We start from the raw sequence: 23830 nt of genomic DNA, 5'->3' as shown, positions 1-23830 counted from the left end.
AATACCTCCACCTCTGATATGAGTGAAAGGTGTCACTCTTCACTTTTGCCCAGCACACACACACTCACGCACCCATGCAGGAACACACACACACACACACACACACACACACACACACACACACACACACACACACACACACACACACACACACACACACACACACACACACACACACACACACACACACACACACACACACACACACACACACACACACACACACACTCCAAAGTGTCAGTAGCAGTATTGGCATGTGGCTATCAGCGTCTTGTGCTGGGGCCTCTGTAATAATAAACTGCTAATTGAACGGCTGCTCTGAGCGGCCTGTTAGCAGGGAGCCTGGCTGCCGCTGAAAGATTACTGCAGCACACAGCCGGCCCGCCAACGTGCTGAAAGAGGCTATTAGACCTCGCCTCTGTACCTGGGAGGAGTGTTAATAGAAACTCTCTCTCTTTCACACTCATACACATACACTGGTTCTCAGAGAATACATGGGTAAACAGGCCTACTGTGAGTCACAGCACACATGCATAGAATAACCTGTAGGATAGACACTTGCTTGACAAAACACACTCCATAGTAGGCCTATCTTGTAAACAAACTTGAGTGTAATGCACGGAAAGTACATTTTGCATTAAAAAAATATAGCAGAAATTAACACAACTTTGACTGAAAAACTCTTTCAGATCCAAGTCTGCATGAAAATGTCTGGCATGCATCACCTGTGGAATAAACAGTAAAAATCTCTCTCCCCTAGCCTGCGCCCTAGATCTTACATCAAACCCCCTCTGGAGGAAAGGGGGCCCCTGGAGAACAGGCCCTTATGCGGCGGCATGAAGCCATGCAGAAAGCTCATAATCTTTTTATATGTGCACAGGCAAGAAAGATTAAAACGTTAGGGTGTTGACAAGTGACAGAGAAACCTCCTCGAGTGTGTAAGCTGCTCTGAAGAAGTCACACTCCATGGGGTCTCAGCGATCAGCCAGGACTCTTCACCTTAATTAAACTAATTGGCTTTCCAGATTGCTTTCCCAATAGTCGATCAGGTACGTCTTTATGAGTAAGAGGCTTAGTGGAAATATTTTTGGTAATGAGAGGGAGAGGGCACAGCCCGGGCGGAAGAGGGTAGGGTTGGGTCAGGTGTTTGAGAGAGACAGAGGGAGACAGAGACAGTGTAGTGTGTGCGAGTGTGTATGCACGGGTTAAATCTTTGACTTGTCCTGGAATCTATACCTTTTCGACACCACAATGTTGCTATATAAAATTGATGAACATGTTGATGTATGCTTCGTTATCCAGCACCTGCTAGAGCCATTGAATGTGCATATGTTTAACCCTCTCACATACTATAGCTACCGCAAAGCCAGGCTCTCTTTTGACACTGTCTCTATTTGACAGACAGATAGACCCAGAGTGCTGGCTGATTGTGTCTCCATTAGCTAGCAGAGCCCAGCTGGGTCAGTGGGGAGAGAGGGGGGAATGCAGAGGGGAGGCATGGCCCCCTTGGTATTGTGTAGAGTCTAAAAGAGAGGTCAATGTATTGTGCTAATTATATTACAGCCCCTACTCAATACTAGTTAAGTCTGTGCGCATGTGTGTGTGTACCTACATAGTATAAATGATACATGTGTAACTACTAGCTCCTATCTCAATGGATGGATTCTATAGGTCTACAATTGCATCAAACAGAAGCGTCATCATCTGTTTATAACAGAGCTATGCTAGCACTGGGGGGCTTAGGGCCAGTGTTAATATGTAGAACATAAGTTATGTGCTTTTTCTCCGGGGCTCTCAAAAGCTAATCCTGTAGGCTGCCCTGCTCTGCTCCGCTTCATTCCTCTCCACGCCCTGCCCAGGCCCAGCCCAGTGGTGTAAGCCTATCATATGACTGCATGCTCTGCACATCGGCCTAATCATATGGAAGAGATGATCACAGGGCAGGAAATCGCAGTGCAGGGCCAAAGGAAACAATCTTTCTGCACAGGCTTTAGCCAATCATGTTCTTTCTCTCAACTTGAAGCTGTTGGCCTTCTCTTACCCTTTCTCTTTCTTTCTCTCCTTCTCGCTCCAGGATTCAATCTATGTGATTCTTGGTCTTCCCTATACTTTTTGTTCTTCCCCATTTGAATTAGCTCTCTGTCTGTTTGTTGATCATGTAGACCTGGGGCTTCAAACTTTTCTTTCCCAGGGAGCCCCTCCTACGCAAACCGGCGACCCAGGAACATGTTAGCAAAAAACATGTTTTTTTTCAAGTCTTGTCTTATGTCTTAAGTGCTCTCATGATAATGGCAAGGAGAATAAATCAACATTTTAAAATGATTTGGTTGATCGTTTTTCATTAAATCCACACATTATAATTGGAAGAGGAAGTGTAAACGCAAACCCAGCCTATTAGCTTGAAAGGTAACTCCAAAAACATTTTCACTAAGAGCAACTGTTTTGCTGGTTAAACAAATGTTAGCCATGTGTTGGCAACAATTCATGTCTAAGTCAAGAAAGCCAGCCAGGTGGTTTTTCAAAGTGTATGTCTGATACTCTTGTGTAATTGTCTCCGATGAGTATAATCTGCTCAATATTAGGAGTTGAGAAATAAAGTTGACATCATTAGAAAGAAGATATTCTCCTCTTTTCTACTGCAGGTATGTAAATTCTAAATGTGTCTATTCTGTTGTTGCGAATGATATTCATGATTATTTAAAAATAAATGAATATATACATATATCTTCGCTGACCACTGCAGTACCTCTATGGACCCAAGGGGGCCGCGGACCCCCGGTTGAATACCCCTGGTCTAGACAAATATGGTTTATCGTATCTATACTGTATATGCGCCACTGTAAAATAATTACCGACCAAAAATGTACATGTCTCCCATGTCCTTTCCGTGATACCAGGAACAAGGCAAACAGGAAAGAAACCTCACATTTAATCCTCTCAGTTTAACAGCCCTGTTTTGTAGACCTTCACATATAGTAACATAGACCTTCACAATGACATAGGACTTCACAATGACTGTCCTATAGACCTTCCATGTGGCCTCAGGTGCTCATGAGAGCACAATGACCTTAATGTTCCTCAGGGCTAAAGGCTGATACCGCTCCTTTTAGGCTGATATACAGTATGTCCTTTATTATCTCTCTGTTATCTCTCCATCAGCAACCATGCAGGTGAGGCAGGCTTGCGCTTTGTCCCAGGAAGAGAGGAATACGAAACATGGAGGTTGACGCTTGCCGGTAATCTGCCAGTGGTATTACCAGGATTAAGACGAGGGCAAGGGACCCGTAGTTAACCTGAACAGGTGTGCCTGTTACCATGCCACAAGCTGACATGACAACCACAGGACCTGCTGAGCTCTTGTAACCGACTGGCATCAAACCTGGATTGTCAGCTTTACTCTAAAGTCGGGTTTTGTTCACATGCAGTAAGAGACAGAGTTCAGGACTGGAAAGTTGTGAAGACTGGAGTGGACTGCAGTGATTGAAGCTGTCAAAAGTGGTCAACAAAGTGGGCAACATCACAAAAGCCGAGCAATAACAAAACACTTTTCTTCAGGGTAACATAGACCTACATACCGTCCCTCTGTCCTTAAGACCACTCTTCACCCTAAACCCCCACACTTTCTCCCTCCCCTTGGGTGAGTGACAGAGTTCTGTGACGATAAACCCCCATGACACCCCCACCTCTACACACACGCACACACACACACCCTTGCACTGATTTGACAGCCGCTCTCCCTCTCATTCAGATTGATGCTGTGTTGTGGCCCCAGGCCCCTGGAGAGGCCTAATTGAATTGGTTTCCAGAGAATACTAATGAGGCGTAATGTTGAGATAACTGATACCCAAAGAATAAGTGATCATTGACAGCATGTGTTTCTTGTCAGTAATAAACATGTCACAGAAATAGGGAGCCAGTTGGTGCATAATGAATTTCCCCTGGCACTCCCCCTTTGTCTCACGCACACGCACAGCATGCAATAAATTGTATGGTTTAGTACTGTAACTAGTGACTAAGTAAACGGGTTGCGAACTTGCACTGCTGAAATTACATTAGTTGGGCCAGTAACCGAAAGGTTGCTGGATCAAATCCTCAAGCTGACACGATAGAAATCTGTCGTTCTGCCCCTGAACAAGGCAGTAGGCCGTTATTGTAAATAAGAATTTGTTCTTAACTGACTTGCCTATTTAAAAAAAAATGTATATTCATTTAATAATTTGACTATGAAAGTGTCATTATAAAAATCTCTAAAAGCAATAATTTTTTTTGAGATGCCACAGACAGACGCACACACTGCTTGTGATCACAGATCTCTTCCCACTGTCCCGTGGTTACTTTGGCACCCATGGGCTGCCCTGGCCCAGATGCCTCCCTCAGTTCTCTGGCTGCTCCATATGGGAGATGTTTGTGTAGTGGAGACTTGGGAGAGCTTCAGTTCTCTGAAAGCTCAGTACATAAACACTGGTCCCTGATTCACACTTCAGACTGCCGACTGTGTGCTTACCTACTGGACCAACCAAAACCAGCCCTGCTATCATTTAATCCAGGGAGACGGACTGTTGTGGAGAAGGGAAATAGCAAAAAATATGACATGGTAGCATGGAACTCTAAAATTACGTATGAGAATCTCATGATGGACTCCAATAGGACAATTATTTGTAAAACCAAGATGGCCAACAATTATGTGCCCCTTTCATATGAGACAGACAAAATCTCAAGGGTTGGAGTGTGCAGGACTGCGCAACTTCCAAGAAACGAAGACCCAAACGCCCTTCCTCTTCCCAGAATGCTATTTAGCTTCAGCATGGGGCGGCTGGGCCGGGGCGGCTGGCTTCAATTACCCCGGGGCAGTTAACAGGAGGTGTCATCAGCCACACTACAGTGCGTCGAGCAGTCCTGCCCGCACCGCTAAAACGCCTGCTCCCTGTCCGCCTCTACCCACGCTTGCCCTCCTTCCAGCCAATCCAGGCAAGCGGGCGCTGCTGCAGCGCTCTGTTTGGTGAAAAAACAAATTCCAGTGTGGCCGCAAGCTGAGCTAACAGCAGAGCAGTTTTCAATGGCTCGTCCCCTCACCCCAGTCCCCCCACCCCCAACCCACGCCCCTGTTTCTGACAGTCCTGACGGGCACTCTGTTGCGTTATTGTATTTAGGCTCAGTCTGGCACCCATGAATCAGTCAGGGCCCCAAGAAATGCCACCCTGAGCTTGGCATTGGGATAGGGGATGGGGAGACGGGATTAGGGTGCAATGTTGAAAGCTTGGCATGTAGAGGCCTTAGTTAGGGTATCATGTGATATATACATGTGTCTGTGAAGGCGTGGCTTTGGCCAGGCAAGGGAGAGAACTGGGGTGGACTGGTTGTGTAAGAAACTGAGGTGCTCCAAAGAAAATGGTCCAGGGTGGAGTATCAAGAAGCATCCTGTCACATGTATGTGGAGGTCAGTGACAGGGTGTTGGAATGGGGTCTAAATATATCTATTAGCCTATGTGTATTCAATGTTATTGTGGTGATATTGTTATCCAGAGCTTATTCAGTTGTTCCATGGGTCAATAAGGCAAAACCCTAAAAGGTACATTTTATGCCATTGAGGTCCACATAGTCCATGTACTCTTGTTTAATCTTTCTAAATTCAAATCAAATCAAATTTTATTTGTCACATATACATGGTTAGCAGATGTTAATGTGAGTGTAGCAAAATGCTTGTGCTTCTAGTTCCCGACAATGCAGTAATATCCAATGAGTAATCTAACCTAACAATTTCACAACAACTACCTTTATACAAACAAGTGTAAAGGAATGAATAAGAATATGTACATACAAAAATATATATATATGAATGAGTGATGGTATAGAACGGCACAGGTAGGATGCACCAGATGGTATAAACTACAGTATATACATATGAGATGAGTAATGTAGGGTATGTAAGCATATAAAAGTGCATTGTTTAAAGTGGCTCGAGATACATTACATCAAGACGGCAAGATGCAGTAGATGGTATAGAGTACAATATATACAGTGGGGCAAAAAAGTATTTAGTCAGCCACCAGTTGTGCAAGTTCTCCGACTTAAAAAGATGAGAGAGGCCTGTAATTTTCATCATAGGTACACTTCAACTATGACAGACAAAATGAAAAGAAAAATCCAGAAAATCACATTGTAGGATTTTTAATGAATTTATTTGCAAATTATGGTGGAAAATAAGTATTTGGTCAATAACAAAAGTTTATCTCAATACATTGTTATATACCCTTTGTTGGCAATGACAGAGGTCAAACGTTTTCTGTAAGTCTTCACAAGGTTTTCACACACTGTTGCTGGTATTTTGGCCCATTCCTCCATGCAGATCTCCTCTAGAGCAGTTATGTTTTGGGGCTGTTGCTGGGCAACACGGACTTTCATCTCCCTCCAAAGATTTTCTATGGGGTTGAGATCTGGAGACTGGCTAAGCCACTCCAGGACCTTGAAATGCTTCTTACGAAGCCACTCCTTCATTGCCCGGGCGGTGTGTTTGGGATCATTGTCATGCTGAAAGACCCAGCCACGTTTCATCTTCAATGCCCTTGCTGATGGAAGGAGGTTTTCACTCAAAATCTCACGATACATGGCCCCATTCATTCTTTCCTTTACACGAAGCAGTCGTCCTGGTCCCTTTGCAGAAAAACAGCCCCAAAGCATGATGTTTCCACCCCCATGCTTCACAGTAGGTATGGTGTTCTTTGGATGCAACTCAGCATTCTTTGTCCTCCAAACACAACGAGTTGAGTTTTTACCAAAAGGTTCTATTTTGGTTTCATCTGACCATATGACATTCTCCCAATCTTCTTCTGGATCATCCAAATGCTCTCTAGCAAACTTCAGACGGGCCTGGACATGTACTGGCTTAAGCAGGGGGACATGTCTGGCACTGCAGGATTTGAGTCCCTGGCGGCGTAGTGTGTTACTGATGGTAGGTTTTGTTACTTTGGTACCAGCTCTCTGCAGGTCATTCACTAGGTCCCCCCGTGTGGTTCTGGGATTTTTGCTCACAGTTCTTGTGATCATTTTGACCCCACGGGGTGAGATCTTGCGTGGAGCCCCAGATCGAGGGAGATTATCAAGTGGTCTTGTATGTCTTCCATTTCCTAATAATTGCTCCCACAATTGATTTCTTCAAACCAAGCTGCTTACCTATTGCAGATTCAGTCTTCCCAGCCTGGTGCAGGTCTACAATTTTGTTTCTGGTGTCCTTTGACAGCTCTTTGGTCTTGGCCATAGTGGAGTTTGGAGTGTGACTGTTTGAGTTTGTGGACAGGTGTCTTTTATACTGATAACAAGTTCAAACAGGTGCCATTAATACAGGTAACGAGTTGAGGACAGAGGAGCCTCTTAAAAAATAAGTTACAGGTCTGTGAGAGCCAGAAATCTTGCTTGTTTGTAGGTGACCAAATACTTATTTTTCACCATAATTTGCAAATAAATTCATTAAAAATCCTACAATGTGATTTTCTGGATTTTTTTTTCTAATTTTGTCTGTCATAGTTGAAGTGCACCTTCAACTATGATACATTACATCTAGATGCAGTAGATGGTATAGCCTACATTATATACATGTAGGGTATGTAAACGTATAAAAGTGCATTGTTTAAAGTGGCGAGAGATACATTTATTACGTAAATTTTTCCATTATTAAAGTGGCTGGAGTTGAGTCAGTATGTTGGCAGCAGCCACTCAATGTTAGTGATGCCTGTTTAACAGTCTGTTGGCCTTGAGAAAGAAGCTGTTTTTCAGTCTCTCGGTCCCTGCCTTGATGCACCTGTACTGATCTCACCTTCTGGATGATAGTGGGGTGAACAGGCAGTGGCTCGGGTGGTTGTCCTTGATGATCTTTTTGGCCTTCCTGTGACATCTTGGAATCCGATTGGTCGGACCAGCGTTGAACTGACCTGAGCGCGGGAGCTTCCTGTTTTAGTTTCTGTGTCACGCCCTGACCTTGGAGATCCTTTTTATGTCTCTATTTTGGTTTGGTCAGGGCGTGAGTTGGGGTGGGCATTTCTATGTGTTGTGTTTCTATGATTTTCTATCTCTATGTTTTGGCCGGGTATGGTTCTCAATCAGGGACAGATGTCTATCGTTGTCTTAGGTGCCTTTTTCCCCACCTGTCCTGGTGGGAAGTTTACTTTCTTTATGGCACTTTGCCTTTGAGCTTCACGGTTTGTTTTTATATTGTTTATTGTTTTGTTGGCGTCATTTTGATCATTAAAAGATAGTGTGCGCTCACCACGCTGCACCTTGGTCCTCTCTTTCAAACAGCCATGACATTCTGTCTATAGGCTGGAAGCAACAAAATGTAGTCCTGGTCAGCTTTTCCAAGAGGAGGGCCTTATATGCGTCGCAAAGTTAGAATAACAATGATCTAGGGTTTTTCCAGCCCTGGTTGCACAATCGATATGCTGATAGAATTTAGGGAGCCTTGGGAGCCTTGTTTTCATAAATGCAGCCTCAGGATATGTGGTTTCCAGTTTACAAAGAGTCAAATTAAGTTTCGTTCGATGTGTCTACTTGGGGGGGATATATGCTGCTGTGATTATAATCGAAGAGAATTCTCTAGGTAGATAATGCAGTCGGCATTTGATTGTGAGGAATTCTAAGTCAGGTGAACCGAAGGACTTGAGTTCCTGTATGTTGTTATGATCACACCACGTCTCGTTAATCATAAGGCGTACACCCCCGCGCCCTTCTTCTTACCAGAAAGATGCTTGTTTCTGTCGGCACGATGCGTGAAGAAACCAGCTGGCTGCACTGACTCCGATAGCGTGTCGCGAGTGAGCCATGTTTCCATGAAACCAAGAACGTTACAGTCTCTGATGTCTCTCTGGAAGGCTACCCTTGCACGGATTCCGTCTACCTTGTTGTCAAGAGACTGGACATTGGCGAGTAGTATGCCCGGGAGTGGTGTGCGATGTGCCCGTCTACGGAGCCTGACCAGAAGACCGCCCCGTCTGCACCTTCTATGGCGTCGTTGTTTTGGGTCGCCGGCTGGAATCTGATCCATTGTCCTGGGTGGTGGGCAAAACAGAGGATCCGCTTCGGGAAAGTCGTATTCCTGGTCGTAATGTTGGTGAGTTGACGTTGCTCTTATATCCAATAGTTCCTCCCGACTGTATGTAATAAAACCTAAGATTACCTAGGGTAACAATGTAAGAAATAACACATAAAAAAAAATACTGCATAGTTTCCTAGGAACGCGAAGCGAGGCAGCCATCTCTGTCAGCGCCGGAACTACAGATTCATCATTTGCTCTCTTGAGAGTTCTAAGAACCCTTTTTGAACCCTTTGTTCTAAGAATGGAGGACAACATTCTGAGGGTTGCTTCCATTGAAGGACATTAGAGCACCCTGATAGCCTGTCAGCATCAGAACATTCCCTTATTCTGCACCCGTACCAGGCAGGCCTCCGTTGGGTCCCTCGCTCCTCCTCAGCCGTGTTTCCCAGAGAAAGCAGGAGGCTCCCGGGTCACAGGGACAACACGATGGAGAACACCAGGGAAAATAAACAGAGCGCTTCCCTCCTGCCCCTCATCCTCTTGTCCCACTCACCCCCCACCAAGAAAAAGCACACCAAGCCGATATGTTTGTTTGTGGAGATGGTGAGAAGCTGTCATGATGTCATCACTAGAAGGCAGCTTTTCCCTCTAGTGCTCTCTGTCCCTTTCCAAGCCAAACCGATGAGATCAGATCATCTTTCCTGATGTTCCTGTCTGTGTGACCAGCCACCAATATTCCCCTCCGATGCAGCTTTGGCAACCATGTCTCTGTCCTCGAGGGTTGCCGCGGCCGCAGAGTGGCTCTAAAGATACACAGTTAATCTGGTCACCTGGCATAAAGGTAGTATCTCTGGTATGACAGCAAATATAGTTCTGCACATTATTGGTCAGTTATTTTCTCTGATAACCTTCAACCAAGAACATTTTGTATCTAGAGGAAGACATCTTGATCAGTCCAAGATTAATCTGAAGACTTATAATGAAATACATTTAATAACCATAATTGAACCATTGTGACCACTACAGCAGATTTATTCAAATGAAAAAGCTAGAAAGAGCGATAACCTAAAGTAGCACAAATGATTTAATACTACATGTGTCCAATAAACTCTAATAAAGTGTAGTAGTGTTTATAGTTTTGTAGTCTTTTGTGAGATACAGAGGCCATTAGGAATAAATTATCAGGTCAGACAGTACATGTGTAGTAAATGAAATGCCATTTTGCCTGGTTTAGTAGCAAACTTGAATGTTCTTGATTCATACCCGAAACTGTAGTGACATCTAGTGGTTAAAACCAAGATAAGCGTAAACCAGCAAGCATTGTCTGCTGGTCAAGGGATACCATTACTGAAGTTTGTTAATTTCTGAAAAATGTAGTGGCATTCGTAATATGCAAATGTAAACCTGTGCTTAGCATTCATAATTCACAGGGATATATCCTTGGGCTCTTTTCACAAACACAAATAGACCCCACAGAGCCCCAGGATAGCAACACAATTAGACAAAAAAAAATAATGAGAAAACAAAAAGATAATTACTTGACACATTGGAAAGAATTACCATAAAAACAGAGCAAACTAGAATGATATTTGGCCAAAAACAGAGTACACAGTGGCAGAATACCTGACCCTGTGACTGATCCAAAGGAATCCAAAGGAAAGCTTGAATATGTACAGACTCTGTGAGCATAGATTTGCTATTGAGTAAGGCCACCGTAGGCTGACCTGGCTCTCAAGAGAAGAGATGCTATGTGCACACTTCCCACAAAATAAGGTGGAAACTGAGCTGCACTTCCTAACCTCCTGCCAAATGTATGACTATTAGAGACACATATTTCCTTCAGATTAGACAGATCCACAAATAATTATAAAACAAACCCAACTTTGATAAACTCCGATATCTACTGGGTGAAATACCACAATGTGTCATCACAGCAGCAAGATTTGTGACCTGTTGCCACAGAAAAGGGCAACCAGTGAAGAACAAACACCATTGTAAATACAACCCATATTTATGTTTATTAATTTTCCCTTTTGTACTTTAACTATTTTGCACATCGTTACAACACTGTATATAGACATAATATGACATTTGAAATGTCTTTATTCTTTTGGAACTTCTGTGAGTGTATTGTTTACTTTTCATTTTTATTATTTATTTAACTTTTGTTAATTATCTACTTCACTTACCTTGGCAATGTTAACATATGTTTCCCATGACAATAAACCCCTTAAATTGAATTGAAAGCCTTTCAATTGAATTGAAATTGACAGAGCGAGAGACCGAGGGATGGGGGATGCTACTGACATGTGCCACTGTCGTATTAGTTTTATATTTACGTTAGAAAAACAACATTTTGAACTGAAGCGTTCTAGCTACCAACTGACATATCTGTGTTACCATGGCTACTAACGCATGCAGTCTGTATTAACTCCAGTTGGGGGCGAACATTTCAAAGATTTGTGCAGTGAACACATCATCACTCAGGTAGCTAGCAAAAGGTGGAGACCCTGAGCGGTGGATAGAAGGTACCCTTCTCAGTTACTTCTACAAAACGTATTTCACAGCCGAAGATTTACGATTATGAAAACATGGTCGTAAAAACTAGAAAACAAAACGTGAAGGATCAACAGCCGCAGCCCAATGTCGACGACAGAGACAGGAGTCCGTTTGTGTCGCCAGGCACCGGGAAAAGTAGACGAGCAGGCAAAGGCACCCCTTTCAACAGCTTGCTTCACAATAGGAATGGACTATTTCCTGGGTTTTCATTCATCAGAAGTAAGCTTGGCCTTACCCCGTCTGCTTTTGTGAAACTCGGAATCACTCTGGTTCTTGGTAAGTGTCACACAACACATATACAGTACTTAGCTAGCTACCAGTACTGTAACTATGTTGCTAACGTACCTAGTTAACTTACGTTAGCTTGCCAACGCTAGCTCAAACAGCACAACCTCTACGACAGCTAACGTTACTGAGGTTTCTATCCCAGGCTGTGCCTCGGTCATTGGTGGCTAGCAACTTTAACATTACTGTAACTACAGTAGTTAGCTAACGGAAGATATATTATTAAAACTAACGCTAGCTAGCTAACGTTAGCTAACTAATAATAGAACAATGATTAAACCCCACAACTTTCCCAATATATCATTAACTAGTTATATTTATGTTTCTCTGTATTTTCTTAGCTGCTCTGGCTGGGTATTTACATTGGTAAGTTAAGTAGCCAACCTCTAACATTTCAGGTCATTGACATGCACTTCAATGTCTTGCACGTTTCCTGTGTACATTGATTGTAGATAACTATGGTTAGCTGGATATCCCTAAAGCCTATTTGTTGTTTCTGTAGGTACCATCTCTCACGCCTCTTTGAAAATGACAGACACTTCTCACATCTGTCAGGACTAGAAAAGGAAATGGCATTTCGGACAGAAATGGTATGTCTTGTGGTGTTGAAAGATGACAGAAGAAGAAACAAATGAAATCACGATGACCTATTCTATATTATTGTGTGTGATACTGTGTCTTGCAAAATCTTAGAGCTGTGTTTCTGTAGCAGGCCATGAGCCAATACCTGAGAAGGGCTTTTCTGTGGGAATTTAATCCATTTGTTATATGATCCTGTTCTAGGGTTTATACTACTCTTATTTCAAGACCATCATTGAGGCCCCAACCTTTATCAACGGCCTGTATCTGGTCATGAACGATCGGCTTACAGAGTACCCACTGGTTATAAACACACTGAAGAGGTTCAATCTCTATCCAGAGGTAACATTTGTGGAAATGGACATCCTTGGAATTTGATTGGACAACAGACTTTGTTGAGGATCTTCATGCTGAAATCCTTCCTCCACTGCTCTTTAGGTGGTCCTGGCCAGCTGGTACAGAATCTACACAGATATAATGGAATTCTTTGGACTCCCCACCAAGATGTGTTGGTCCATCAATAGAGGAGAGGGTATGGCTCCGGTGGATGGCTGTGAAGGTACCAATGCAGTCTTGTTTGACCTGAACAGACACACACAACTCTCTAGGCCAGATGCAATCAAACCAGAAGTATGGGAAATAATAAAGAAAATTAGTGTTATTCCTGTGCCATCCCGCTGCAGTGGTTCATCTGAAATATTAGTTGTAAAAAAATATATATATATTTTTTAAATCGTTATTGCTGCATATGAAATTGAAAGTTGGCATAACGCCAGTGTTCCACTCCGTAAGGAGAATGATGACACAAAGCCAAACTGTTTGTATTTTAATTTCAACATATATATATATACATATAGTCCACTGCACTAGATCAATGTTCTTTTTCTGAATTGTGGATTTCCAAATGTGCAAGTTTGACTGAATATCAGTTAATTTCAGGAAAATAGAGATCTGTGTTTCCCACAGGAAGGCCATGCAGTTGCTTAGCTTATGAATAATTGCAATCCATGAGGCTATTTCTTGCTTTCGTTGCATTTTTATTGAGCTGCTGCACAAAGGAAAAGCTTTTTTATTTCACTTAACACATTTCACATGTATCTGTGCCGACTTCAATGAAATCTATGAATAAGGGGTAGGTGTTTTGTGAGGGGTGGTTGTTCCCCTTTTCTACTTGTTGAACTGTTCTCTTGACTTGTCATTAGCACTCCATAGCATGTTATATGCGTGGTACTTCAGTGTTATGTAGTCATATAGTTAAGACTGGCGCAAGTTACACTTCTTTCTAATAAAGGTGTGAATTATGTGAAAGCACACACAATGTAGTTTGAAGGTGCTGCTGTACATGACAGTGCCGCCTGCCTTTTGTTCCTGTTTCCACTAGCTGAGTGCACAGCAAATTAGAGCAGACTCAAAATGGCCCTTTATCCTCATCAATTCTATGGTATTGAAATGAGAGAGCCTCCCACTTCAGGAAAGCATTAAGACGCCGACTGAAGGCTTCAATGTTTCCTTTAGGCCTATGTCTTTCACTATGAGAGAGTCAGGTGTCAATCAATCATTATTCCGTCATGCTTTCAATCATCTTGTTTTGAGCCATTCCATCAGTCGACTTAGCATTTTCTAAAAAGAAGGTAATTTGTTTGGTACAGTAATACAACAAGCAAACAATATTCTCACTCATTTTTGTCCAGGGCTTCAGGTCATGGCCATAGAATAACATATAGTAATTTTAATAGAATCTCTGGTCATGAGAATCAGTGCTTTGAAGTTATGGCCTTTGGCTATTTGAGGTCCTTGCCATTGCCAGTCTCAATCCTAATAGCCTCTCTGCTTGTGTGTGTCAGGTATGGGTGACCCCGCATACTTCTACGTGACCTTTGTGTTCCTCCTCAATGGTCTGATGATGAGTCTGTTCTTCATCTACGGGACCTACCTCAGGTAACTTAACCATTACCCTCCTTTGATTTTGTACCGGTTGGGCTCAGATTTTAAAGTAATTTAGTGACTCATGTTCTAACAAAGACTGCTAAAATAAGAAAAGTTTCATCTCCCTCCCTTCCTCTCTCTAGTGGCAGTCGGCTCGGGGGTATGGTCACGGTGCTGTGTTTCTTCTTTAACCATGGAGAGGTGAGTGTGTAGCGTACAGGACCGTGAAGGTGGCGATGGGGGATGAATACAATGCAGGCAGCCATCAAAAGGATCTCTGTCTCAGACAGGCTGAGTGGTTGCTCTATTGTATTCTTCACACCAATCGATACTGACATTTCAATCATACTCTCAGCTCTCCTGTCTCCTCTCCTGAGTTGCTACCCACTTGTCTCCTTGACCTTCTCTGTCTGTGCTGGTTTCAACGCAGAAGTGTGAATGTATCCGCATCATTATTATAGGAGCATTGGTGCAGTGTGGGTTGTAGAATGATGACTCAATGTACTGGATGAGATTACTGGATGCGTCTTTATGTACAAATAGCTCTTCGCAGTTGTCATTGATTGATTGTGTAGCGGTACAGAAAATCCCCTCCTACGCAGCAATGTGTTGCAAAATAAAGTAGGATTGTGTTTGTTTCTGTGTCAGAGCACCCGGGTCATGTGGACTCCGCCCCTGAGGGAGAGCTTCTCCTATCCCTTCCTGGTTCTGCAGATGTTACTCCTCACCCACATCCTCCGGTAACTCACCATATGTCCTTCCTTTCTCTCCTTCTCTTTTCAATACCCTCTGGCTGCCTCTTCATGTGCTAGTCATATGTAATGTAGAGCAGCGATTCTCAACTGGTGGGTCGCAACCAAGGTTTTGGATGGTTCACGGGTTTCTGAGAAAAATTGTATTTATATTTTTATAAAATAATACTCCAGTCTAAACTTAAACCAGATAGAAAGTGTGAATAAATGATAATGTACTTACGTGTTTTTATAATTTAATCCCTGAACACTTTTTCTTAAATCAAAGTAGTTTCAATATACAGCTATTAACAGCACTATTTTGGTTGATTTTTGTGTTCTCAAGCCAGTGAGGTGACTTTATTAACATTCTTCATCAAGAATATGGGCAAAATGTAATTATTGACAATGAAAGAGTTGGCTGGGAATATAATTGCTACATTAGCTATCAATATAACATTCTGTATTCTTTTTTTTTTTTTTTCAAGATTGGATTTTGGCGATTCTTTTTCACGGTGCGGATGTCGGGACTGAGACAACCTAGTTCAATTTGGATCCCGAGGCAAAACCAGTTGAGAACACTGATGTAGAATATAGATTATATTGAGAGCTCTGCAATTGTTATGATCTCAATTCATTGTGGTCCAGATATCTGGTTTGTTAAGCTTGGTGTTTGCAATACCAAGGTTGTTGGTTCCATTCCCGCATTGTTCACATTTTGTATTAACTCTAATTCACTTGGAGTCAAAGTGTCTGCTATTCGACCATGTTAACTTGTTCTCTAAAGCTGTCAGTGTGAGTGGAGGGCTTGGTGGCTGATATATTCTGTCTAGAGGCAGCCTGAATGGGAGCATTAGAGTGTGTTCCTGTGTTAATGGGTTTCCTTAACTCTCGCCTCCCTGCTCTTTTCCACATCTATCTCCGCAAAGGACACGCAATTCCAGCAGAAAGACCATGTGGGCGCTGGGCATTTCCAATTTGTGCTTCATGCTGCCCTGGCAGTTTGCCCAGTTTGTGCTGCTTACCCAGGTAAGAGAAAAAAAGAGACATAAAGAAGGGTGGAGGGAAAGGTAGAGGCTGTGAGAGGGGTGAGGAAGAGATGGGGATAGAGAGAAGGGAGACTGAGAGCGATTGAGAGAGGGAGATGAGTAAACTGGTAAAGGGACATTGTAAAAGATGGAGACAAGGATAACAAAAAAGAGGACAGACAGTGAAAAAGGAGGGAGGGTGTGAGACGGATGGAGAATAAGACTGGAGGAGGAGCGGAGGCAGACAAAAGTGTCGAAGGTTAGTCTTTCACACAGATCTGCTGGCATCTTTGATAGCAAAGCTGTTGCTAAGCAGTCTGGCTAGATTATAATAGCAAATGTCCCTCAGCTAGCTACAGTTCCCTATCCTAATCAGATCCTTATATATGGGGATTTTACAACATACTGTAATCTAAGTACTTATAACATCAATGTGTTGTGCTCAAAATAAGCATGTACCCTTTATTGCAATCATTTCACAGTTGTTGTATACACTACTTATTGCTTGTGTTTACACATTTCATTACTTGTTTCAGGTGGCCTCTCTCTTTGCCTCGTACATCCTGGGATACATCAGCCCCACCAAAATTCAGTCCCTCCTAGTGACACACATGGTAAATGTATTTTATGGTTCCTATCTAACCTGCACTTGTGGACGTGCATCGTAAAACAGGGCTGTACGTTTTGCTAAGGAGTATGTTTGTGTGTGAGATTCGGTCTGTAGCTACATTACTCCTCTCCACCTCAGTTCCAGCTCTCCTAATCCTCTCAGCAACACAGGCTGTTAGTGTGGCTAGCGTAGCGGGCTGGGGCCAGTGTGCTGGAGAGATAAGAGAAGAGGCCCTTTGTATTAAGATGATGCTGGAGATTTGTGTCGACGGAGGAGGAGAGAAGAGAGGACATATGGCTATGAATAATTCATTCGCCTGGCAAGAAGTGGCAGTGTCAAGAAAACGGGACACTCACAGGCTTGTGTCCTTGACGACCTACAGCATTGTTAAGCCCACTTTGGCTGTAACAAGTTTGGTGTGCGTGTCTGTGTGCCATGACAACAGTAAAATAGTCCCAGTCGGTATTAGATTGAATGTCGTGGCCCTGCCCACCTGTGGGGGAAAACAACCTATGGTTGCCTAGGTTACCCCATTGGCAAACAGCTGAAACGTAAATGCTATTTCCTTGTTGTTTACCTGTTTTAGTCAATCACAACAACAATAAAAAAGTATGTCTAAAGATTACCTTTCAAAATTGCCTGCTCCAAAGTGTTCTCACTACTTAGAAAAACATCATATTGTAGAGCTTCCCTCATGCCCGTTGTCATGACGGTGCTAGTAGCCACGTGAGTGAGTGCTATACAGCTACTAGTAGTGAGTGGAGTTACAAACGGACTATACAGCTACTAGTAGTGAGTGGAGTTACAACCGGACTATACTAAACAAGTTAAATGTCTTACCTGTGATGAAATGTTTTCCACACATACTGTAGCTACGTATAGTGTACTTGGACACTGGGTCTCCATATTTCCCACTTTCCCACACCGAATAGCCTGAAGTCATAGGGCTCATCTCGCAGGCTCTATTTCCCTACATGCAAGTATTGCGAACCGTAGGTTGGGATTTTTGACCTGGTTACATGTACGTTGAACAACAGAGCAGCCTTTTCCTTTTCTGTATACCATCAAATCTATGATGATGTTGTTTACACTGGGGGACAATGGGAACAAATGTTTGTTTTCCCCAATTTGTGGGTGTGGTCAAGGGGAATTCTTTATTATTAGGTGAATATCGACTCGGACTATGTCACCAACCTTCTTTCCACTCCATCTCCAGATCACACTTGCCGTGTGCTTTGTTCTGATGTTTGGAAACTCCATGCTGCTGACATCATTCTACGCATCCTCGCTGGTCTCCATTTGGGTGAGCTGGACTAACACTCTCCTCATGCTTTCAATGTGTAGAGGATGTCTTTTATGTTAAGCATGGTGTGATGTTAAAAACGGTATGGTGTTGAAATCAGTTCCTTCCTGGTTACAGGGAATAATTGCCCTGCGGGACAAATTTGCAGAAGCCTTCAAACCTGGCCTCATCACATGGGTAAGAGGACATAAGCGTGTGGACATGTTTAACTATACATTTGTGGACATGATACTTGTGTGGGCAATCAAAAACTGTGGACATTTTGCTGGTCCCCACAAGGAAAAAGTCTATTTCTCGGGGGAGGGGGGGGGGTGAAGAATTAGTGTTTTGGGGTTGGGTTAGGGGAAATAGGATTTTGAATGGGAATCAATTGTGTGTGTCCACAATGTTAGTAAAACAAGATTGCGTGAGTGTGTGCGCGGGCACGTCTGTGTGTGTGTCTTCTGGTTGACCTGTGTCTGCTCTCAGGTCATGCAGGGCCTGGTATGGGTTGTCTCCACTGTCATTCTCAAGTTCATGCTGTCAGCCATCTTTGGAGCCTCTGATGATGTAAGTCTTTGAAAATAGTCCTGAGCATTTGAAACAAGCTAGCTATATTGCCTTACATGTTGGTTCCTTTTCTGGAAGAATCACTGCATTTTGGAACAAGCCATCACTCAATAGTATGATAGTAATAAAAGTGAACAGGAATTGCAGCTGTTTTTATTACAACTTTCTCTCTCCCAGGCTCACATCAGTAGCTTAATAAAGTCCAAGTTTACCAGCTACAAGGACTTTGACACCATGATGTATACCTGTGCTGCTGAGTTTGACTTCATGGAAATTGAGGTATGAAAGACACTTGGCCCTATTTGGCATAGCAACACAGCACTAGTGTTAGAAGGGGATCCTTTCGTAGTATTTGGCTGTTCATTTTGTAAAGGTAATGTGTGGTGTGTCAGAAATCAATATTTTTCCCCAGTCGATCTGACGTGTGTAACATTGCACTTCTCTTCTCAGACCCCACTGCGCTACATCAAGACACTGCTGCTTCCCATCAACATGCTGGTGGTTGCTGTCATAGCAGGACGGGTAAAACTTCATTTGTGTTCCATACACCAGGCACTCCACACAATCAATCCACTGTTAGTGAACAAGGCAGGCATCCTTTAAATGTAATTTCTCCCATTCTGCTCTGGACTTGCCTGTTGAGCTCAATTTGTCATATTTGAGGCAGGCTTGAAGAAACGGCAAGAGAATTACATTCCAAAATTATTCAAGAATCTCCTCGAGCATGTCCAAATGTGTCAGTTTGATCTAATTGTGTGTCAAATGCAGAATCAATAAGACACGTCCGGGTCTACCGAGTGGCGCAGCGGTCTAAGGCACTGAAGTGCTTGAGGCATCACTACAGATCCGGGTTCGATCCAGGTCTGTCGCAGCCGGCCGCAACTGGGAGGCGCGTGAAGCGACGCACAATTGGCCCAGCGTCGTCCGGCCTGGATGTCCTTGTCCCATCGTGCTCTAGTGACTCCTATGGTGGGCCAGAAGCCTGCACACTGACACGGTCTCCAGTTTTACCACGTTTCCTCTGACACATTGGTGCGGCTGGCTTCCGGGTTAAGCAAAGCAGCGCGGCTTGGCAGGGTTGTGTTTCGGAGGACGCATGGCTCTCAACCTTCGCCTCTCCCTAGACTGTATGGGAGTTGCGGTGATGGGACAAGACTCACTACCAATTGGATATCACGAAATTGGGGAGAAAAGGGGGCATTCTGTTTGATCGCTTTGCTAATAAAGAAATGTAGGGCTTCTTAATAGTGACACTGGTGAAAATGGTTAATTATTTAATATTTGCTGTGAGTATGCTCACTGTTAACATATAATAGAAGGTGGAGTCATCCTGGTCAACGTTATATCCCTTCTGAGGTTGGTATTTTTATTTGTGACACTGTTTCTCTTCTACTCTGTACAGACCATCCAGGATGTTGTGAGGTTCCTGAGGGAAGGAGAGAAGTATTCTGTCAAACCTGAAGACGATGACGACGATGAAGAGTGAGTATATTTCCCTCTGTCCTCTCTGTAAAACTCACCCTCTTAACAGCACAAGTCAAAGGTAAACTGCTGTGTATTTTGCCCATTCATTCTTATAAAGACCACGCAACTTGACATTTTGACATCTCATAACTTTTTCAAATCTTTCACAGGCCAGAAATGTTGGCAAAAGGAGAGGTAAGCAAGCATCCTGATTTCCCTGAATGTTACTCCTGATTTCCCTGAATGTTACTGCTGTACACACCAGAGTCTCCTCGCGTTATATGATTCAAGCCTTCTGTTTTCTTAAATGCGGTAATGTTTATCTGCTTCAGCTACAATAATGATCATCATTGCCTGCATACAGAGGCAATCTTAACCTGCCAGATAAATTGCTAGCTTTATTATCAGTTCTAACCATTTCTTTCTCTTGCTTCCTCCATCCATCCCTCCCTGAATCTTGTTCTCTCCCTGTGCCCTTCAACCCTCATTCTCTACCTGGGCTCTCCCTCTCTGTCATGGTGTCAGCTGGTGTACCATAGCCTACAGTTGATAGCGTTTGCAGTGCTGGCGATGCTCATCATGCGTCTCAAGCTCTTCCTCACACCCCACATGTGCATCATGGCCTCCTTGATCTGCTCCAAACAGGTCAGTCCCTGACACGACGCAACGAGATTAACACACCACAACACAATTAGCACTGACACCACACATATACCGCAGAGTTTTTCAAAATTTGACCTTTTAACTAGGCAAGTCAGTTAAGAACAAATTCTTATTTTCAATGACTGCCTAGGAACAGTGGGTTAACTGACTTGTTCAGGGGCAGAATGACAGATTTTTACCTTTTCAGCTCGGGGATTCGATCTTCTAACCTTTTGGTTACTAGTCCAACGCGCTAAACACTAGGCTACCTACCGCCACTGCATAACGTTACCAAAGATGGATCACAACCCCACCAAAGACCTTCATCACAGACACACTACAGACCTGTGTTCTCTGTGATGCTCATGTGTTGTCTGTCTGTGTCAGTTGTTTGGCTGGATAGGGGAGAAGTTCAAGCTCCACATGATGGTGTTTGGCATCCTGTCCATCATGGCCATGCAGGGCGCGGCCAACTTGCAGGCCCAGTGGGGCATCATGGGAGAATTCAGCAACCTACCCCAGGAGCAGCTGCTGGACTGGATCAAAGACAACACCCGGCCCAGTGAGTGATGTCTTCATCCTACGTCTGAAACCAACCCCCTTGGCACTCGAGACACACTTGTTTTTTAAAATCATGCTAAATGGCATCCTTCGTTATGGAATTGACTAATCTGACTGGGTTGGATTGGTGAAAGCAATTGGCTGGTAACCTCACTTTCAGGTATCCAGTCCCTCTCAGATCACCCATGCCTTTGTGGACTCTTCCCTTAGATGTGCTGTTTTGTGTGTGGTGCAGATGCTGTGTTTGCTGGAGCCATGCCCACCATGGCCAGTGTGAAGCTGTCAGCCGGCCGGCCCATCGTCAATCACCCACACTACGAGGATGCTGGACTGAGGTGTGAACAGAACATTGATACTACTGTACTAGCTATGTGCTAGGCTAACACCAATTCAGCGTTGTCTAAACGTTATGGTCTGTTCCACTCAGGGAGAGGACCAAGCTGGTCTACGCCATGTACAGCCGCAAGTCTGCCGAGGTGGTGAAGAGGAACCTGATGCAGATGGAGGTGGACTACTTTGTCCTGGAGGACTCGTGGTGCACCCGCCGCTCCAGGTAACCCTGGGTGGCCTTCCCGCCAGTAATCCACTGCTGTTTACACTGTCATATGTTCTTGTGACATTGACATTCCAGTCAGTACAGGGTACTTTTCCAACTCACTCTGAAATGACACTGAATTGAACTCAACCCAATTCTGCTGCCAAGTGACCTTTTGAACAATCTGTTTCGCGGTCAGTTAATCACAATGTTTTTGTTTAGTTTGTTTCTTTGCTGAAATATTTTCTCTTTCTCTGCCCCTCTCTTTCCCCCCACTTCTTGGATTTCTCCCCAGGCCTGGCTGCAGTATGCCTGAGATCTGGGATGTGGAGGACCCTCAGAACGCTGGGAAAGTCCCCCTCTGTACGCTCATGTCCAGGGACTCCAGGCCCCACTTTGCCACTGTCTTTCACAACAACGTTTACAAAGTTCTAAAAGTTCCCAAAGCAGCTAAAGAGCTCAGATAACAGCAGGGTCGGCCTGTTTTTGGTGCTACCTTCTAGTATTTCCACCGACCTGGTGCGTGTTTTTATATAGTTCCTTTTCCTGTTGGTCTGTCTCCTTTGGAGGTACCACTGCCACAGCTGCGTTTTACGTCTCCCTTTTTTGAGGCTCTGTTAGAGCAGTGGACTGACGTGATGGGCTAGATAAGAGTCTCCACTCGTTGTATAAGCATTTTATTTTATGCGAGCTTATACTAAAGTTGTTCTTAATGACTGAATTAGTTTTATTTTAGTGTGTATTAGTACATTTTGGATGTCAGGCATATTTAGTTTTTGTACTTTTGTGCCCTTTTTTTGCGTATTAAGAATTGTCATTATTTAGACGGTGTTATTTTTTGATTCACTGGTGTTTAATAATTTTGTTATTTGCCAAAGCAAAGTGTAGTTAGTATAACTACTAGTGTTACAGCTGCAAGTGTCAGGTTAATGTAGCACACCTGAAAAGTCATTTTTAAGAGAAGCAGAATATGATAATCTGCAAAAAGATTTTTCCCAACAACCCATTGCAACTTGTAGCAGTGCATTATTTTAAGCATTAGTGTAATGACCTACCACCAAATATCAGTGGTTTAGGACCCTGTATTGACACACAGAAAACACTTAGGCATCTTTTGGAGTTGTTAGTCATGCCAATTTAGCGTCATTGCTTTGTACTCCACCACACAGGAAGTTACGTCATGAATTTGTAGCATTTTTTTGCACCTCAAAAAGTGGCCTTTGCACATGTCACGAGAGCAACATATTAGAATTCAACAATGTATTATCACCCAACATTTTCATTTTTTTTGCTTGCGGTTACTTCCCCATTTAATTTTAGGGACATAGCTGTGAAAGACTACACCACTCTGTGGACTCCACTTTACACTCGATAGCACTAGTGTGCTCCTCCCACTTAAAACCACTGTCCCCTTTTGTTCATGCAGCTGTGAAAGTCCCTTTGCCACTCTGAGGTCAAGGGTCAAACAGGAGAGTGCTCCACATAACCGGAGTGTCCTTCTCATTATCCCTGTCACTCACTCTGCCTTTTACCAGTGTGGCATTGAAGTTACTTAAAACAACCCCAGTGTAATCATTCCAGTGTAAAAGCTACAGTATTGTTGGGTACAAATTATCTCACCAATACAGGTGAGGCTTTTTAGCAATAAGCATAGTTAGTTACTCATAAAGACTGTTTTAAGGTTTATACATTTTATACAACATTCATCAATTGTAATAGTATCAAGCGGCGGTTTCAATTAAATGCAAGGTGGAAGCTAGAAGTTTATTTCAATGTATTCTACTATTTCTCTGACCGTTCATGAATAGCACAGCAGGTGCTTATGGTGTTTTATGCTAAGTTTATTTTTGGTTATGTCCAAGATGTACTGAAGTGATCTTGTAAGCAAAGTGCCCATTTTTAGTGGTGGGGCGGTGACCACCCAACCTGAAATATCTCAAATTTGAGTGTCAGACCTAGCTTTGTCTAATGCTTGTCTATTTAATCTGTATTTTGAAAATAAAATGTTCGTCAGCATCTTTCTCTTATTTTTA

General features: G+C 43.3%; 1 protein-coding gene across 1 annotated transcript; it reads left to right on the top strand.

Moving 5' to 3' along the window:
* Positions 1-11335: 11335 nt before the first annotated feature.
* On the top strand, positions 11336-23813 carry LOC118367518 (probable C-mannosyltransferase DPY19L1). Its single transcript, XM_035751082.2, has 22 exons — positions 11336-11860; positions 12211-12235; positions 12372-12459; positions 12653-12790; positions 12887-13007; positions 14293-14386; positions 14518-14575; positions 15023-15114; positions 16035-16134; positions 16670-16747; positions 17960-18046; positions 18164-18223; positions 18515-18595; positions 18773-18874; positions 19046-19117; positions 19998-20077; positions 20230-20254; positions 20585-20704; positions 21089-21263; positions 21498-21597; positions 21690-21815; positions 22093-23813. The coding sequence occupies exons 1-22, from the start codon at positions 11617-11619 to the stop codon at positions 22262-22264; spliced, it is 2238 nt and encodes a 745-aa protein (XP_035606975.1). The 5' UTR covers positions 11336-11616; the 3' UTR covers positions 22265-23813.
* Positions 23814-23830: the final 17 nt, after the last annotated feature.

The sequence above is a fragment of the Oncorhynchus keta genome, chromosome 34 (genome assembly GCF_023373465.1).
Source record: "Oncorhynchus keta strain PuntledgeMale-10-30-2019 chromosome 34, Oket_V2, whole genome shotgun sequence".
NCBI classification, from domain to species: Eukaryota; Metazoa; Chordata; class Actinopteri; order Salmoniformes; family Salmonidae; genus Oncorhynchus; species Oncorhynchus keta.
The sequence above is the reverse complement of the archived record's forward strand: the minus strand, read 5'-3'. Positions and strand labels throughout refer to the sequence as shown.